Source organism: Asparagus officinalis, chromosome 1, assembly GCF_001876935.1.
Source record: "Asparagus officinalis chromosome 1, Aspof.V1, whole genome shotgun sequence".
NCBI classification, from domain to species: Eukaryota; Viridiplantae; Streptophyta; class Magnoliopsida; order Asparagales; family Asparagaceae; genus Asparagus; species Asparagus officinalis.
Window position 1 is genome coordinate 11,024,904 of NC_033794.1, and position 19,480 is coordinate 11,044,383.

The 19,480-nt window shown below is 39.1% G+C and overlaps 1 protein-coding gene across 3 annotated transcripts; it reads right to left on the minus strand.

Moving 5' to 3' along the window:
* On the minus strand, positions 324 to 10,306 carry LOC109849685. 3 transcript variants are annotated; one of them, XM_020419564.1, is made up of 5 exons: positions 9,739 to 10,306; positions 5,875 to 6,243; positions 3,649 to 5,779; positions 1,370 to 3,475; positions 324 to 1,017 (listed from the first exon to the last, which is right to left on the minus strand). In XM_020419564.1, exons 1-4 carry the CDS (start codon positions 9,883 to 9,885, stop codon positions 1,410 to 1,412), a joined length of 4,713 nt encoding a protein of 1,570 aa, XP_020275153.1. In that variant the 5' UTR covers positions 9,886 to 10,306; the 3' UTR covers positions 324 to 1,017; positions 1,370 to 1,409. The 3 variants fall into 3 exon arrangements, with proteins under 3 accessions (XP_020275153.1, XP_020275137.1, XP_020275144.1); XM_020419548.1 differs by having other exon boundaries at positions 3,604 to 5,779; positions 9,739 to 10,305; XM_020419555.1 differs by lacking the exon at positions 324 to 1,017 and adding an exon at positions 1,029 to 1,231 and having other exon boundaries at positions 3,604 to 5,779.

A 19,480-nucleotide genomic window follows, 5' to 3' on the forward strand; every position in this document is an offset into this window, starting at 1 on the left:
AAAGCTCAAGAGCCGTATATTCATTCAATCCCTCAATAAGACAACAATTACACCATGACGAGAATACAATTACCTGATTCCACTTACAACAACAATCTACGTTGTTGTCTGATATCATTTCCCAGTATTGACATGAGTGATTTGCTCATTCGATGCATATTTGGCATGCAAACACATTGCAGGGCAACAGAAGGATGTCAAGCGTGCAAGACTACAAACCAATGGCAAGTCTAAGCTAGCGAGACGAGATACGACAATTCAGATAACAAAAATTCTGTAAAAATAACACTGTACAACATCTGGCAGAGCAGTTACAAAACTACAATCGAAACCAACAGCAAAAACTATTCAAGTTGGGAATGCAAACAATCACAGAATGAGAAAGAGAGAAATTGTCAGTTATAAGACAATCAAAACCACTAAAGTGCAAGAATGAAGATAGGGGAAACACATATGCTACATACTCGGACCACGAAAAATACAATCTCGTTTGTCGGGGCACTCCATGTATAATAAGAGGTGAGCTCGATGCCAGACGGAAGCATGTTTTTTTTTCCAGGGCAGTAAAGTTCCTAACTGAACACGCCAACCTAACTTATGTCGCAGATATGTGTGTCAACAGTCAATATCTATACAAAGGAACTACCCTACATTATCCATCCAACTACAAAATTAAGAATGTTCCCAAACATCTGGGCAAACTCACCAAACTTAATTACAATCCCATACCCGGGCGAAGTGCATAAAAAAGAACATGGGAGGATGATAATCCTTACCATCCTTTATCCTTGAGGCATGGAAAGCCTTCCACCAGTTTCTCGGTAGCAACACATACTGAAACTATGAAAATCATTTCAGGGGAGAGCATGATCTCAACATTTACAAGAATTACAGTAAAATTTGATTTCTTCTCGAGTTCCAAGCCATCCCCAAGGGAAACACCGTGAAGCATGCCATGTGTTGTTTGTATAAATTTAGTGACCAAGCATGAGAACTGACTCTACACCCGCCCTGTGCCTGTGCAGGGTGCAAAGTCATCAATATGCGCTATAGTGGAGGAAAAGTTGGGAAACTGGAATAACATTGGGTTAATTGCGGTTAAACCCCCTGTACTATCACCAAATTGAACCTAACTCTGTAGTTCTGTTGTTGCAGATAGACGCTCTGAAACAGTTATATTGTTGCAGACAATAGACCCCGTGAGTGAAAATCAATGGTTGCAAACAAAGCCCTAAAAAGGGACAAATTTTTCAATTAGGGAGTCTATCTACAACAATAGAACTACAGGGTAGTAACTTCAATTTGGCAATAGTACAGGGGTCACATTTACACAGCTACGATGAATATCAAGAAAGCATCTGAAACTCACCAGATACTGTCAAAGATGAACACATCCTTTTCTTGTATCACTACTGCCAAGAGGATTGCTTGTAAAGTCTTTCATCCCAAGAGCCTCCTTCTCGATCCTTCCTTTTGATGCCACCACCTGAAACCTGATGGTACATCCTAGCCTGCTCTTCTACAAATGCCTGGGAACTAAAAACAGGTAGCTGTCGTGATGATGATGAAGGTAGTCGCTCATCTTTCACATCTACATCCCCACCTCCCCCAGGACCTGCATTGAGATCGAGACCTTGCCTGCTCCATTTCCTAATGCTCTCTTGTCCAGCACTCGCACTTCCTTCTGGTAAATTTATCATGTATGGCCTTGCGTAATGAGAAGACACAGCAGCTGCTTGACCCACAAGCTGAGAAGGAATTGCAGGGTAGCAAGAAGCTGCACTAGGAGAATCAAAAGAGGTTGAAGTGAGAGGAAAACTAGAGCCGAAAGGGAATCCAGCAGGATAAGGAAATGATGTAGCATGCGAAAATGTCATGGCAGGGGATGATGAAAGCACTGGGCCTCTGTAAACATCACCGCCAAAAGTTCCACCGCCTGAAACTGAACCCAAAATCCTCTGGGATCCAGGAGCTGTGACAATAGGAAAAGTCTGCTCTCCTCTATCAGGCAAAAATGACGGTATTGCAACAGCAGGATAGGAGTTACCAGGAGGGAACCATGATGAAACATTTCCTATTTCTGTATTGCCCATTCTGAGGCCAGAAAATTGGGGCAAGAACGGCATATTATTACTATTTTTTGCATGTTGATTTTTTGGGAGAGTATCTGTACCCACTTCATCAACTCCTGGTCCATTATTGAGGTCAAAATCCCTAAACATATTCGCCTCGCCATTAGGGAATCCTCGAGAAATTGGTTTCATAGACATAATTGGCGTTTCCAATCTACTACTACTGCTAGCCAAGAACTGCCCATTATCTGTACTTTCATCGACTTTATTCAGGTCAAGATCTAGTCCTCCAGCGCTACGAGTAGGTGCATCACGATTACTAATGACCCCTGACTCAGAGCCGGTGGTCTGTGGAGAGCTCGGTGAGGCTAGGTCTTCAAGAACCCTCTCGTCAGCAACATTAAGATCAATTTCGAAAGCGGGGCGACTCTGCTTACCAGCAGAATCTGCTGACTTCACATCAGAAGTATTGAGTGGCATCTCAAGTACTTTTCGAGGTTCTGCCGGGCGAAATGCGCTAGTAGCAGCTGAACCTCTCCACCCAGGCTCTCCCTTACTCTTCAGCAAGTTTTCAGGTGGCACGAATGGACGTTTTGCAGGAGCAGCCACTGTGATCGTAGCTGGTGCAAAGGGAGATATAGCAGGCAAATGAACTGAGGGTGAAGAAACCGGCGCAGCAGAGATGACATGTTCGCTCTGGTTACCATCATCTCCAGAAAAGCCCTCATTTAAATCAAAATCAAGTTTGGCTCCATTGTCAGCGTCAGAAGTAACCAAAACTGATGATACATCAGCAGAAGTAGTTTTCTCCTTTTTATCCGGATCAGCCCCGGATAACTTAGAAGCAACAGATTTTGCACATTTATCAGATTCTTCTGTGGGAGCCTCCTTTCTTTCTAAAATCACACCAATCCCAGAAATGGTGTTTGGGGACACAGCAGCTGACCCAGCCTGCTCATTACTTCTAGAAGCAAGAGCAGTTTGCTCTTTCCTCGCACTATTAGCAGGTTTCAAGTTATCATCCTTAAATCCATCTGATTTTCTACTTGTGCACACATCAGCAGTTTCCAAACAAGAAAACTTATCAGTAGAGGACGGTTTAGCATCATTGCCATTTCTATCAGAAGTCAGGGAATGACTTTCTTCAATGGGAAGTTGCGGCTGATTAGCTAAGGTGGCATCACTAGGCACCTCATTGACTATAGGGCTGTCAGGTGAAGACTCCTCAGCTACCAACTTCTCAGGTTTTTCACCAGTCATGGGATTTTCACCCAAAGAGCTCCCAGCTAAATTGGAATGTTTTGCAGTGCTGTCTGCAATCTTCTCATGAGTGCAATCAACTTGCTTCTTATCATCCACTGCTGACTGATTGGCTCCCTTGCTCTCCACTGCTCCCTTCATATCTGCACAAGAATAGAGAAAAATAAAGATTTATTAGTTCTTTCTTCAGATTTTACCTCAGGTTTCATTGGATATTCTGCAGTTTTACGCAAATTGACACTGGAAACAGAGAGGTGTATACTATGCTCACTTTTCAATTTATTTTCCTGAATAAGGGAGACAATTTTTCTGTCACCTGATGGGCGCAAGCTTGTCTCCTGTAACTTCTCGCTAGAAAGCAGTGGAGCTACGTCCTTCCCCTGCTTTGTGGAGTCAAAATCTGCATTTTCATCAGAGTGGCCATCGTTCTGACCCCCACCATCTTCACATGAAAATCTTGACTTAACCTCGCTATGCTCCTCTTTAGGGGACCTTCTTGGAGATGCAGAGGGGGAAACCAAGTCTGATTTCGAGATTTCTCCAGCAGCAACATTTGCAAGCAGATTGATCCCTATATCATCCCCTGCTGAAAGAGCACTAGGCTCAGAGTACTTGGCACAGCTTTCTATCAAGGCATTCATGGAGCTGAATGAATCCCTTGATTTGGGTTCAGTTAAGAAAACCCCCTTCCCATTACCTGATGACGAACATGCAGGTCTCGGGGCATCTTGTCCCCTCTCTTCATCAAGAACAGTTGCCGGCGAACGCTCGCCCTCATCTGACCCAACCAGTGCTTCTTTTACATCATTGCTCTGCCAAGATTCTGCATTCACATCTGCTGATATATGAGACCGATATGCATCACCTTTAAGTTTTATTTTCCGGTCAGTTTGATCATGTTTATCAGAGGCACCAGGAGATGATGTTCTGCTACTTGGGATTGAAGGATCCTCAAGAGAACCTCCATTAGCACCTCGAGCAGGGCTACGGCCAGGATTAGGAAGCCTAACAATCAACCTGTGGCTGTTGCCATGATCTGCACCAGCCTCAGATGACAATCCAGACTGACTAGAGACTTTATCCATAGGTGCACTCCTGTTAACAGAGACAGCCTTAACCAAATTAGTTTCCTTCTGAACTCCAGAAACACCACTTGCCAACAATCCATTACTTGACCTTCGATTGCGAGAAGAACCACCAGAGGTCTTGTTAGCACTCATTGACCCTGCAGTAGAACTCCTAGCATCTTCTTTCCACGAAGAACTCATTCTCTTAGCATGGTCACTTGAGCAAGACTGACTATTGTTCTGGGACTGACTGGAACTGCTACTCTTCTCCTCTTTCACAGTTGCCAGTGGCAAATCTGAGTTTCCACTGCCACCAGCTCCTTTGCCTGGTGAATCCTTCAAGCTAATTGACACAGAAGCAGGCAAAGATGCTGATGACGACAATTTCAGAGATCCTTGTGCTACTGGCGTCGACTTCACAATAGCATCAGCATGACCAGGTTTACCAACTACAGTTCTACATGTGGATGTCTGAGTGCCAGGGGGCTTCGTAATTGTTTCAACCGACCCAGACCGCTTGCCTCCTCCATGAGAAACTTCAGAAAACCCTTGTTTCCCGGGCCATGTCATAGCTTGGTTAGATCCACCAGATTTTGCATCATTGATCTTTGTCATTTCTGCGTCAACACGTTTCATTTCTGCGTCAACACGTTTCTTCCAAGTGTCAACAAGGCTCCGTGCCTTCTTCTGGATTTCAAGGTTTTTATGAGTTCTCAAGTGATTCACCGACTTGCCAATGTTACAAGTCTGTAAAGCGTTAAGATTTACAGGTAACTTATCAAGTGCTCGAAGCAGAGCCAAGAGTAGCTCCTCGGTGCCTTTATCACTTTCCTTAGGACTACTCCCATCACCAGTTTTACCTTTGTGGGCCTCCTGAAGCCAATCATCCAAAACAGGCACACCCCTAAGCTGAACAAACCTACCGAGACATTCAATTCTATCAGTAGATGCAATCACATCTGCAAACAATATCCTACCAGACAAATCAATTTTTCTCTCATTTTTATCCAGTTGCATAAGATGCACGAGCTTGTCAACACCTTCTGTAGTTATTAGCGACCCTTTTTCTGCTATTTTTGCAATCTCAGCTTTTGCCATATTGTCGAGTCTAGAACTGGCAGATTCACCATCCTCCAGCTTAGTAGGACGTTCTCGCTTAATAGGTTCTGTTCCCTGATCACCCCCTCTCTCCCTCTTCTTTCCCTTAACCTGTGAAGGGAAGGAACTGCTACTATTCTGCAGACTCTCAGTATCTGATTTTAACTGCTGAGTTGATGTTGGACCATTCAATGGTTTTGGAGAACGATCTCCTGATTGCACTGCTGCATGCATTTCTACTCGTGTCTTGTCCAATAAATGATCTACTTCTTCCTGTCGCTCCTGAGAAATTAAAGGAGAGACAAGAAAACACTGTGTATTGTGAATATAATCTTAATAAAGCAACAGCTACTGCAACCACTCAAAAAAAAACTCACGTTGATATAATCCTGGTCTGTTAACCACCATAAACACTTGTTTGCAATGTCATACACTCGCCTACACACAAATGATGACAACCCTGGTGGAAGTTCAACACCCCTGCGGAGGAAAGCAACTTTACACGGATGAAGCAATGAAGCAGCGGATATCACGTCCTGGTGGAATGAATAAAAAACTTCGTTTGGTGCTGCTTCTAGTAGTATGCCTTTCACGAGCTTGATGTCAGCAGGTCGATAAAGCCAATTTACACATAATTTAAGACAATCCTCCTTGTCTGTTGTGAACCACCGTATGATTCCAATAAAAGGTGGGGCATTGCCAGCCTGAAAAAGTGCACAATCACCTATACAAATTTTGCGACCGTCCTGCAAAATAAGAATAATTTGAGAACACATGTAAGGTAATAATTATTTGCTCATGATGCAAAATAAATCCACACTTCAGGCAAGGGTAAAAACCATTAAATAATAGCAAAGGTGCCCGAGGTCAGGACTGACAAGGAATATTCTCCGCAAGCTAGAAGAAAGTCCTGACAATAAGCATAATTTTTACAAGGTCAACTTGTTATGCTCCAGACAGCATCTCATCGTCCCTCAATCTATATCTATAAATAAAACTCAATAAAGAATCGAATCTATTGTAAATTAAACACTGTAAACCAAAACATGAGTGTATTGTAGCTATAACTTCAGTAAAATTTGAAGGAAAAGCAGGTATATAACAAGAAAAACAACAGTACCAACAATTAGTAGACAAATAAATCAAATCCAGGTCACAAGACAGAGGCTAGACACAACAAATTAGTCTTTATGATTTTTTGGGGGGAAAACGTTATCAAGTAAAATATCTGCAGACACTCATTTAGGTGGAAAAAGAATCTAGCAGAAAAATTCATGATAAGGGAGTGGTCAATAAAACTCTTATCTCATAAGAAAGCGGATTCTCATATACAATCATTAACATGAAATGTGAAATTTGCTATGTATATAACTCATGATGAAAGAGGGGGCAACAAATCTCTTAATAAGAGTCCCCGGAGTCGGTGGAGATTTTTCCGATTAGTCAATCATACAATTTCCAGGGAACGTGCAAATGCATGCAAACAGAATTGAATGAAATTCATGACTCAAATGCATTAGTCCATAGTCTTTATTTCTCATGTGATACCAATAATAGCTTAAGATTTTAGAACAAAACCCATATGCAAAGCACAATAATTTTGTTAACAAATATAATTCTCTTCCACAACAACAATGGAATATCAATATTCTAGCCTCTTTCTCAAAGGAAAAATCTGATTAAACGAAAAGTACAAGTTTAAAATCAAGTAAATATGGGAAATGACAGTTTGGCCAACATCTGCAAAGTATATTTGATATTCAATGGAAACTACAACCACAAACAAAGTATTTGCCAATCAAATTCATTTCATCTCTGCAAATTACGTACTTCAACCATAAGCTGAAGTATATATATTGACTTCCAACAGTAAGCTCAATACAAAATCATTGCTCAGAACCCTTTTTGACAATTAAAGAGGCCTACCAAGGAAAAGAACCCAAAAATACCATACGAGAATCAACCAAATTCTTGTGAAACCAAATAGCCTTTAAAACTTTTAAATCTATCCAAGTTCCTAGCTCCAATAACTCAGAGCAAGCAAGAAAAATATAAAATTCCTAAATGTGCTTTAAAAAAGGGTGCGCTAGATGCGCTAACACAAAATCCAACAGCAGATAAAACCAAATACAGCATAAAAGTATAGTTACAGCAACAGCAGCAAAGAAAGTAATCTGACAAGAAGAATGTAATGATGTTAACACCTGCAGAACCTGTCCTGAAGCTCTAACCAAAGTTACCAAACTGCCAGTAAACTCATGCAAATTATATCTATAATTGCAACATATAACTAAATGAAAAAAGATAAAACAGAGTCGATGATATTTGGGAATAACAGCTCTATTGTACTTGCATCGGTAGAGATAATTCAGGCATCATTTGTGTAGAAGCATTGTGAACAGCAAGTTAAGTGAAAACAAGTAAAATTACTGAGCAGGAGGTTTGCCTTGCAAGTTTAACCTTTATTAATCCACACACTAATTAGTGAGAGGTTAAATATTTATCTCAAATTAGGAATTTCAAGCGCGAGAAAGGTGCTTCTACACCAAAAAAGCCCCACTTCTACAATTGCCCATGGAAAATTATCAGAACAAGTTTGATTGCAAATACACAATAAATTATTTATGCATCAAAAAACTAATTTGTTCTGAGAATGCACAACAAGAAGTGCTATGATGGTGAGTAAATACACGAGCAATTTAGTCAATCAATCTCACCTGCTAAAGTGGAAAGTAAAACAAAGAAAAAAGAAAAAAGATTTAGCATAGGAATTACTGGGGAGAGCCAAAGCATGTACAGAACAAATAAAATACAGTTCGTGCAGAGAACATTTTCAACAGTAAAAGAAATACAAAAGTAAACACAATTGGATTTGTTGCTTTCCTAAAGCAAAACTTGGATACTTCTGACCAACATCCTCCTAATCTGAAATAAAGGCAAGACTCGTCAAGGTTTTACCATGACCAAAAAAATAAGCTTGACTAACACCACACTGACAAGCATATATCACTTAACATAAAATGTCATCTATTAAAATTTAAAGAGGTATAAATCTGTTAATATTAATTATAGGAGAAAATCGCATTACAGTAATGCACAAAATGGAAGTTTATGAATGAATTGGACTCATACAATTATCCATTTATTTTTATTTTCACCGATTTGCCATCATGTATTTAGTTCCATCAGTAACAACCGTAATATTCTTCTAATGGCACTGATGGAATCACAAAAATGATAAGGTAAAGATGTCTGTGCACACATCAAGAGCATGGTATTTGTCCTATAGTCGTCGCAGAATGTGTATATTTACACTTTTCCTTTTGATAACAACCATCCAATTTAATTCATAAAATGGAAAGTCAGTAATGATGGGAGAGGTGATGCAAAGAACATAACAACCACCTGATTCATGGAGGAAAAAAGGAACCCACAAACAAGAATCAGATAAAAAAGAACAGAAAACAAATCAAATTGTAAACAAATCACAAAAATCCAAGCACCTTTCAATCTGTCAAGCAGGAACACTAAAGAAAACAGTTCAAAAGCTCCGATAGACACTTGCAGAACTTAAGAATTCAACATAAAATCTAATCGCCAAATAAAAAACAGACTAAAGAATTTCCTAATGCCTAGTTCACCAATCAATTATCAAACAAATTACTCAAGCGCCTAATCTTTCCTAGTTAGCCTTTCAAAAAACAACTGCACGTCCATCCAATAGTCTAATCTAATCCAAGCCTGCAAATCTCCAGGTAAAAACTGATCGATCTTTTAAGGAACCAACAAAATTCAAACAGAAACAACAGAAACACCAATCCCTTGCTCAAACCAATCTTTTCCCTAATCTGCCTCCATCTTAAATCTAATTTCAGTCCAATCCAGTTCATTCAAAGAACCAACCTTACAGCCTACTCAAACATCAAAGAACCCTGACGAGATCATCAAACACCAATACAGACATATCGTAAACCTTCCATTATCAATCGGTCAATCTTTCAGCAAAACCAACAAAATTCAAACATAAACACAACAAAATCGCAGAAAAACATCAATCACTAACTCAACCCAAATTTTTCTCTAGTGGACTTCCATCTTAAAATCTAACTAACCCAATCTAGTCCGGTCAAAGAACCGACCTTAATCCAACAAAGGAACCACCTTTTACAAAAAAAAAATAACATCTTCCCAAAACTGAGAGCCCTAAATCGAATGAATCCAACGAAAGAAGGCGTCTTTACCTTGAGAAAAGAATCGACAGAGCTCTTGATCCACAAATCAGCCGGGGTCGACGACGACGACGATACTACTACTGGTGGTGCCGGAGCAGGGACACGCCACATGTGCCGCCTCCGTCGTTTCCAATCCTCACTTTCCCTTCCATGCATATCCCTTCATCGTCTTCCCTCCTTTTTAGAACCATCAATTCCAGCTATTTCCCCCAAACTAGAAACCCTAGAATCAAAATCGGCGCTGAAATAGCATCAGCTGGTGCACCTCGCAAAACCCTAGATCCAACCGGCGATAGTCACCTCAAAACCCTAATTTCAACCCCCGAGGGATTGGGATCGGACCGAAGGCGGCGGATTCGGAGGATCCGGTAAGAGAGGGGAAAGGGCAAGGGAGAGGAGAGGGAAATTGGCGGCGAAATCGAGGGAATTTGAGAGAGATTTGAGTCGAGAATTTCGCGATCTGAGACCGAGAGAAAAGAGGGGAGAAAGCGAGGAGAGAGAAAATGCGACGGCAAGGGGAGGAAGGGGGTGTACTTGGTAGAGAGAGAGAGGGGGGAACGGGCAGCTCGGGCAGCGCACGGGCAGGAGAGAGAAACTTAGCGGAGGGGTTTTTGTACTGATTTTGTAGCTGGGGCGAGTGCTAACGTTCGCGGGTGGTGGAAAGGTTGAGTTTAGGGGAGGTCTGGCCCGTCTGGGTTTGACCCCGTGCTGCGGTGGAGCGACGAAATCGGTGCCGTCCAACCTTGCGCAGTTGCGCTTGCGTCCAAGCTGACGCAAGTCGCCAGCGTGTGTGCTAATTTGGGCACGAGTTATCGTTTTTGGAATTTTTTTTTTATATTAAGTATTGCTAGGATAAATTTTCAAGAATGTCTAGGCTTTGCAAGAATTATTTTAAGTAGTAGGCAACATTCGGTCCGGATACGGCTAGGATTTGATACTTATCATGTCCGGATATGATACTTACCGTGTATATTATATATATATATATATATTTATATATATAGAGAGAGAGAGAGAGAGAGAGAGAAAAAATGGGTATGCTTGGTACCAGCCACAATTTTGTGCTTGGTAGTGATGCTGTCACATCCTCATCCACTCACCACCATCGTGAATGTGGTCTCATATTGAATGAGTGGAGAGGGAGACACATCACTACCAAACACAACTTTTTGTGCTTGGTACCAAGCATACCATATGCTCATATATAATATATATATATATATTATAATATATATATATAATATATATATATATATATATATAGAGAGAGAGAGAGAGAGAGAGAAATATGGGTATGCTTGGTACAAGCACAAATTTTGTTTTGTAGTGATGTGTCATATCCTCATCCACTCAGCTAACATTTGAATTGTTCCCATATTGAATGATGGAGGAGGATTTGACACCTCACTACCAATGCACCAATTTTGTGTGTTGCCACCAAGGCATCACCCATTTCTCATATATATATATTATATAATATATACTTATATATATACATATATATATATATCTTAACCATCACGGATACGATACGCTCACGGATATGACTCGATAAGGAAAATTCATATCTATATCCGCTAACATTAGATACGGATACGGATATACATGCGGATATATAAGCGCAAGCATGCGAAAGAAACATATATGATAAAATTAGATAATATTAAAAAAAATATAGGCTATGTGGACAAAAGTAGTTCTTCAATTTGTTTGCTATATCTGAAAAGCTAAGATTAGGCATCTTGATCATCAAAATTAAAACATAATCTAAAGAATAAAACTATTTGTAACAATATGGCCATATGTATCCAGATATTTCGAATATGGATCTGGATATTTCGGATACGGATCCGGATATTTCACTAAAAAACATATATGTAACCATATCATATCAGTTATATATTTGAGTAACCATATTCGTATCCTAACGGATACGGTTACAGATATTTTCTCAGATGCAAATACGGTTTACCACCCCTAGTAAGCGGCCATCTAGCTTCAGTTGCACATAACATCTCTCAGCTCGTTAATTAGCAATTATTGTTATGAAAAGCCTAGGTGTTTACTTAAATAGTGATGTGGTGTTACATTAAATCCTTATTCTTAATAAAAGAATTCGCTCTTCAAGCTCAGATGTTCTTTGAAATCTATGTTAATCCAGAGAAAATTTCAGTCTTTAATTTATTAATTTAACAATACTAGTTACGTTCAAAAATGAATGAAGCGAACGAACAACTATTAATTCTGCTATGTTAGAAATTGCTCTATATTTTTTAAAATTCGCTATAAATTTGTGGCTATAAGGATTTGAATTTAGATTACGCTAATGTTATTTTAAATCATTATCACAATGTTGAAACTAAGAATTATGATGAATATTAAGAATTATAGTTTTATATTATATCACACAAAGTATGAATATACAATATAGCTCAACTATTGACATTCTCGGGGGGAAAAAAGGAAGAGAGAGAGATCACATCACACCAATAACGAGGGGTGATAAACCGTATTCGTGTCTGAGGAAATATCTGTAACCGTATCCGTTAGGATACAGCTATGGTTACTCAAATCTGTTGGAGATTATGGTTAAATCTGGAATAAAACGGTAAAAGTTGATGTGCTATAATTTTAAACTTTTTCAATTCATTGCCGTGCGTTTATGAAACACTGTGCTTAAAGCAATATTTGACCTATTCCAGTACAAGGATCCCAAGGCCAAATTGCTTCCAAGAACAGCAGTATAGTACTCTCGTGTGCACCAAGCCAGTACTATCAAGATCTCCTCATTCTAAGGAAAAGATCTCCTCGATCTCAGAACATTTCGGTTCAAAACCTTTCAGTTTCAGGGCAAGTTCATTCGGGCACAGTTTCTACAGCAGCAGCACAACAGCAGCAACAACGTCAAGATCTCCTCGATCTGACGTTCGTATTCCAAGTTCTCTAGCAAACTACAAGAGTTGTCCAAGGGGCGCTATTTATAAGCCTCTAAGACCAGCTCAAGAGTCACCCTCAATTAATGTGACTATTACAATTCACAATGGTAATTATAATTGTAACATCAATGCATTAAATTGCTCTAAATGCCATTATAACTGTTGCATGCAGTAACTCCTGAATACGACGCAATTAATGGACGCGTTACTACGAAACGCGAGGGCCACGTCTTAGTAAATCAGACGAACATCGTCTGTAGGATGAACCTTATCTAAAGGGCGAACCTCGTCGAACGGGCCAACCTCGTCAAACATGCGAACCTCGTTTGATGAGTGAACCTCGTCGAACGAGCGAACCTCAGCAAACAGGTGAACCTCATTTGACGAGCGAACCTCGTCCGATCTTGAGAACATTAGGGTCACAACCTCGTCTGATCTTGAGAACATTAGGGTCATACCCTCGTACATTAGGGTCATGTTCAGGGGTCTATTACAGCAGATAGACCGAGGAGGGTGATTCATCGGCCAGCTAGGTATAATGATGTCATGGTTGCATATGCATTATCAGTGGAGGTCGTTGATGATATGATTTCATCCACATTCAGGGAGGCAGATTCTAACCCCGATTCGATTAGGTGGAGGGAAGATATGGAGGAGGAGATGCAGTCTATTCAGAAGAACGACACTTGGACACTTGCACATCTACCTAAGGATAAGAGAGTTATAGGTTGCAAGTGGGTATATGCGAAGAAAGAGTGATCTTCTATTGGGGACATTCGATTCAAAGCTAGATTGGTTGCCAAGGGATATGCACAGCTTAAGGGTATTGATTACAACGAGGTATTTTTACCCGTTGTGAAGCATTCGTTAATACGGATTTTATTGGCGTTAGTGACGCAGTTGAATTTGAATTTGGTTCAGATGGATGTGAAGACAGCCTTTCTATACGGAGATTTAGATGGGGAGATCTACATGACATAACCCTTGGGATTCAAAGCTGTAGAAAAGGAAGATTTGGTTTGCAAATTAAAGAAGTCTCTTTATGGTTTGAAGCAATCGCCGAGACAGTGGTATAAGGAGATTCGACAGCTTTATGATTAGCTATGGGTACACGATGAGCCCATATGATCCATGTGTTTATATGCACAAGCTACAGGATGGTGAGCACATATATTTACTTTTATATGTTAACGATATGCTTATTGCTTCCAAGAATTCTTTGGCTATTCGAAAGTTGAAGGAGGAGCTGTCATCCGAATTCGAGATGAATGATCTTGGAGAGGCAAAGAAGATATTTGGTATGGAGATCGAGAGAGATGGGGTGAAGGGGAGTTTGAAGCTTACATAGAAGAGCTATTTGCAGAAGATGTTAAAGAAATTCAGCTTTGATGGAAATGCAAAAACAGTTAGTACTCCATTGGCTCCCCACTTCAAGCTTTCAGCGTTGATGTCGTCTGTTTCAGTTGAGGACAGAGATTACATGTCGAATGTCCCATATGTCAGTGCAGTAGATAGCTTGATGTATGTGATGGTGTGTACGAGGCCAGATTTATCACAGGCCGTGAGCATGGTATCGAGATACATGCACGACCCCGGGAAGGGTCATTGGGATGTCGTGAAGTGGATTCTAAGGTATGTTCGAGGCACCATGGATGTTGGTTTGGTATTCCAGAAGGATGAGAAGAATGGGCAGGATTGTATTGGTTACATAGATTCAGATTATACTGGAGATCTTGACAAATGCCGGTCCATTTCAGGTTATGCTTTTACATTGGCAGGTGCACCTGTATGTTGGTGATGTACACTTCAGTCCACAGCGGCTCTCTCTACTACAAAGGCGGAGTACATGGCAGTGACTGAAGCTGTGAAGGAGGTTTTGTGGTTGCGTGGATTATTGGAGGACTTGGGGATTGCACAGGAGACCATTCGAGTATATTATGATAGCATGTCAGCTATCTATTTGGCGAAGAACCAGGTTTATCATACGCGCACGAAGCACATCGATGTCAGATTCCACTTTGTTCGTGACATTTTGGATGATGAAGACGTCATATTGGAGAAGGTCCACACGAACGACAACCCTGCAGATATGTTGACCAAAGTTATTTCAGGAGTGAAATTTGGTCATTGTTTGAAGCTTTTGAACATTCTTCAGTGTTGAGGCCTTTGGAGGCCATTTGGGTGAACTACGTTCGGCTTGATTTCTTGAGCAAGAGGATACGTAGGTAGTCTTTCAGATGCGGCCGGTTTGATCTGTTGATTCAGATGGGGGGTGATCGCGTTTCAGCTTTAGTTTGGTTCCCGGACTTATTGCGGGATTTTTGGATGATTTGGTGTCAGCTCAGTTTTGGTAGAAACATTCGCCGAGGTGGAGAATTAAAGAATTAGCAAACAGCTGAAGAAAACAACCCAGAAATTCAGCCAGCCTGACTGGCGATCGACCGCGAGTCAGCGGTGGTCGACCGCGAATGTGCACAAGGGACATGAAGAGTTGGGAGCGTAGGATTTTTGGGCTCTGTCGTTTGGTTCGATCGACCGCCGCGGTCGACCGTGAGTTTCCTGTAGCCGATTTGTTCTCTGTCGGGAGTGTTCGGTCAACCACGATACCTGACGGTCGACCGTCGCGGTCGACCATAGGCTGTTTGGGCTGGGCTTTGGGTTTTCAACCCGGTTCGTTTTGGAGCTGATATATAACTCTAATCCTGATTAGTTAGGGTTAAACAAGGATGATTTTGAGCAGTCTTTGGGAGAGGATTGCTGCATCTAATTGTGGTAGATTTGTGAGAGATCTAGAGCTTTGTTTTAGAGTTTGATCGGTGAGATTTGTAACTCTATTTGTATTCTCTTGATTTCTAATAGTAAGAACCCCCCCCCCCCCTCATTGCCCCGTGGACGTAGACAATTTGCCGAACCACGTAAATAGTTTGTACTTGTTGTGATTGTGATTTGCTTAGTGGTTGTGATTTATCTCAAAAGTTATTGTTCGTGTCGCTTCGAGAACTTCCGCCGCGCATAACACAATATGCTCAGTACAATCTAAAATCTCTGTTAGAAAACCCTAGAAAAAAACGTGTTTGATTATATATCAAAACACAATCACAAAGCGAACAGGAAACCAAAGTCCAGGCCCAGCCCGACTCGCGGTCAACCGCAGAGCCACGTGAAGTCGACCGGACAGAACGACAGAAACTGAAAAAACATTACAGGGTTTGGCCGGTTGACCGTCGCGTCACTGTCAGTCAACCGCAAAAAGTCCAGAGACTTTTCCAGCTTGCGTGCACGTTTGCGGTCGACCGTAGAGCCACTCGAGGTCGGCCGTTGGAAGTCCAAACCTGTTTTCTACCATTTTTCCTGTATTCTCATCAGAATGTTCATCATCAAGGATTCTAGAATTTTGTTGTACGTAGAGATGCATTCTCACCTGTTATTACTTCTTTTGGGGAGCAATAACATCATAAAAGAAGAGGATGTTCGTAACAAGCAGTGAAGATTGTTTAAGCGCGGTACATTCACTAGTAAAAAACTGGGCATTGGTGACGGGGTATTGGCGACGGATTTAAAATCCGTCACCAATACAAACATTGGCGACAGAACATTGGAGACGGGGTTGCCCCCGTCGCCAATGTTTGTATTGGCGACAGATTTCAATCTGTCGCCAATGATTTTCCATCGCCCATAACCTTAGGCGACGGGAAAACATTGGCGACGGATAGAATCCATCGCCAATAAGTATTGGCGACGGATTCTATCCGTCGCCAATGAGTATTGGCGACGAATTTGATTCGTCGTCAATGTTCCGTTGCCAATAAGTATTGGCGACGGATTTGATCCGTCGCCAATAAGCATTGGCGACGGAACATTGGCGACGGATTTTACGGATCAAATACGTCGCCAATACTTATTGGCGACGGATCTAATCCGTCGCCAATGAGTATTGGCGACGGATTTGATCCGTCGCCAATGATCCGTCGCTAATACTTATTGGCGACGGATTTGATCTATCGCCAATAAGTATTGGCGACGGATCATTGGCGACGGATCATTGGCGACGGATCGAATCTGTCGCCAATACTCACATCATATATATAGTATAAATGAATGATTCTTATTTATGAATTATTCTTTAATACTCAAAAATTAAATTCTTTAGCGGAATAGATATACTTTGATATTTGATAAATATTCGTTTAGAGAAAATGATGACTTTGATTAGTTTAGAGAAAATGATGACTTTGATTAGTTTAGAGAAAATGATGCGAAAAGTGAAAATAATGAGAAAATGGTGAGATACCTAGGAGATCTTTGATTAGTTTAGAGAAAATGATGCGAAAAGTGAAAATAATGAGAAAATGGTGAGATACCTAGGAGATCATTTTTAGTTATACGTGTCAGAGAAAATGGTGAGATACCTAGGAGATCATTTTTAGTTATACGTGTCATGAACATGTAACCATATTGATATTGCTAATGATATAGCAGAACTTATCATAGCCTTTTTTATTAATTAGGAATATGATATATATTGGAGAAAAAAGAAGTTTTTAATGGATTTGGGTTTCCACGTTGTAATGGGACAACTATATATAGGTCCAAATGGGTTGGATTTTTATAATTAAAAGTTAAGAGATACTGGTAATAATAGTTAGATTTTAAAGGTCCAAATGGGTTATATTGAATCCGTCGCCAATGAGGATATCATTTTTAGTTATACGCGTTACGAACGTGTAACCATATTGATTTTTCTAATGATATACCAGAACTTATCATATATATTTTCAATTAATTAGGAGTTCTATGTTAGTTTAAATTTTGTTTTTTACTCTTTATGCTAGCAGATTCGATATGAGCTCTACTATTCTTTATGCTAGCAGATTCTATGTTACACTCTACATCATTAATGAATTTGAGATGAGCTAAATGATATTTAATCACTAAAGAAATGAATGAAAATTGTCACGCTCCAAAACTTCAGTGAATATTCATAAACACGGGTTACGAGACAACATCGACCCTTGCACAAGACAAGTCTCGTTAATGTGTCCCGTTAATATTGCCAATGCTAATGTGTCCATCGTAAAAAAATTAACACTAGTGATTGATTATCCCATTGTTAATGAGTGGCCACTGCAAAAAGATTAAGAATTATTTTTATATTAGTCCCTCAAATCTATAATATTTTAAAAGTAGTCCACCAAATTATGTAAATTGCTACATCTAGGGATGTAAATGAACCAAATAATTAACAAATAGTTCAATAATTGTTCAAATAACTATTCAATCATATTCAATGAGTATTAGCGACCAGATGTATATTCGATTCATTTTTTTATTAAATATTCGTTTAAAATTGATCACATGCTATTATTTGTATTATTGCATATATGATGTCATCTTTTTTATTAAATATTCGTTTAAAATTGATCACATGCTATTATTTGTATTATTGCATATATGATGTCATATTTGTGAGTTTTTGGCTTGATCACATGCTATTATTTGTATTATTGCATATATGATGTCATATTTGTGAGTTTTTGGCTTCATCTTTAATTAGTTTAGAGAAAATAATGAGAAAATGGTAAAAAATCAAATAATCTAAGATATTAAATAATCTTAATCAAATAATTATTTCTACTTAAGTTTTATATACCGATTTTAAGACTCAAATAATCTTAAATTTATTTTCTAATTAAAATTTGATTTAAATAAATACACATCATACATATAGTATAAAGGAATAATTTTTATTTATGAATTTTAATAATACTTAAAAATTAAAATTTTTAGCGGAATAAATATACTTTGATATTCGATAAGTATTCGTGAGTTTTTGGCTTCGACTTTGATTAGTTTAGAGAAAATGATGCGAAAAGTGAAAATGATGAGAAAATGGTGAGATACCAATGAGGAGATTGATTAGTTTAGAGAAAATGATGCGAAAAGTGAAAATGATGAGAAAATGGTGAGATACCAATGAGGAGATCATTTTTAGTTATACTTGTTACGAACATGTAACCATTTTGATCGTTTTAAAATTTATTTTCGTTTATTCTTTATGCTAACAGATTTGATGACCTCCACTACTCTTGGCTTCATTTATGAATGAACTTGAGCATGCGAACATCATTAATGAATTTGTGAGGAGCTAAATGAGATTTACTCACTAAAGAAATGGATGAAAATAGTTTGGATAAAGTTCTATTGGAGTTTTTATAAGGGTAAGAGGAGAAAGAGCCGTCGAAATTGAGATAGAGCGAAGATGATATCTGTTGGATACAAAAAAGAAGTTTTTAATGGATTTGGGTTTTCACATTTTAACGGGTTAACTAGGTCCAAACGGATTCGATTTTAATAATTAAAATGTCAAGGAAAACTAGTAATAATAGTTAGATTTAAAGGATTATTTCTTTAAATCTAATCAGTGTTAATTAGGGGACCTAATTGTAAACATTGTGATGATTTGAGGGATGTAATAGAAATTTCCATGATTAAAGTGACTAATTTTGAAATATTAAAGATTTGTTAGTTTTTTTATATATCTTTATGACTTTTTATTATTTTATTTTATTTTCCCTGAACTAAAAGAAAATATTTCTTAACCACTATCTTCTAATTTGTTGTTGCTTTTTAATCCTTTTTATGAGTTAAAAATTTTTTAAATTGAAAAAATAATAAATAATAAACTTAAAATTTATTAATCTATTAAATATTTAATTATAGCTACATAATAAATCACATATTCAATACATAGTCTAAAATTTAGTACTCTAAAAATATATCCCCAAATAAAACATCACTCTTCCTCCGTTCTCTTC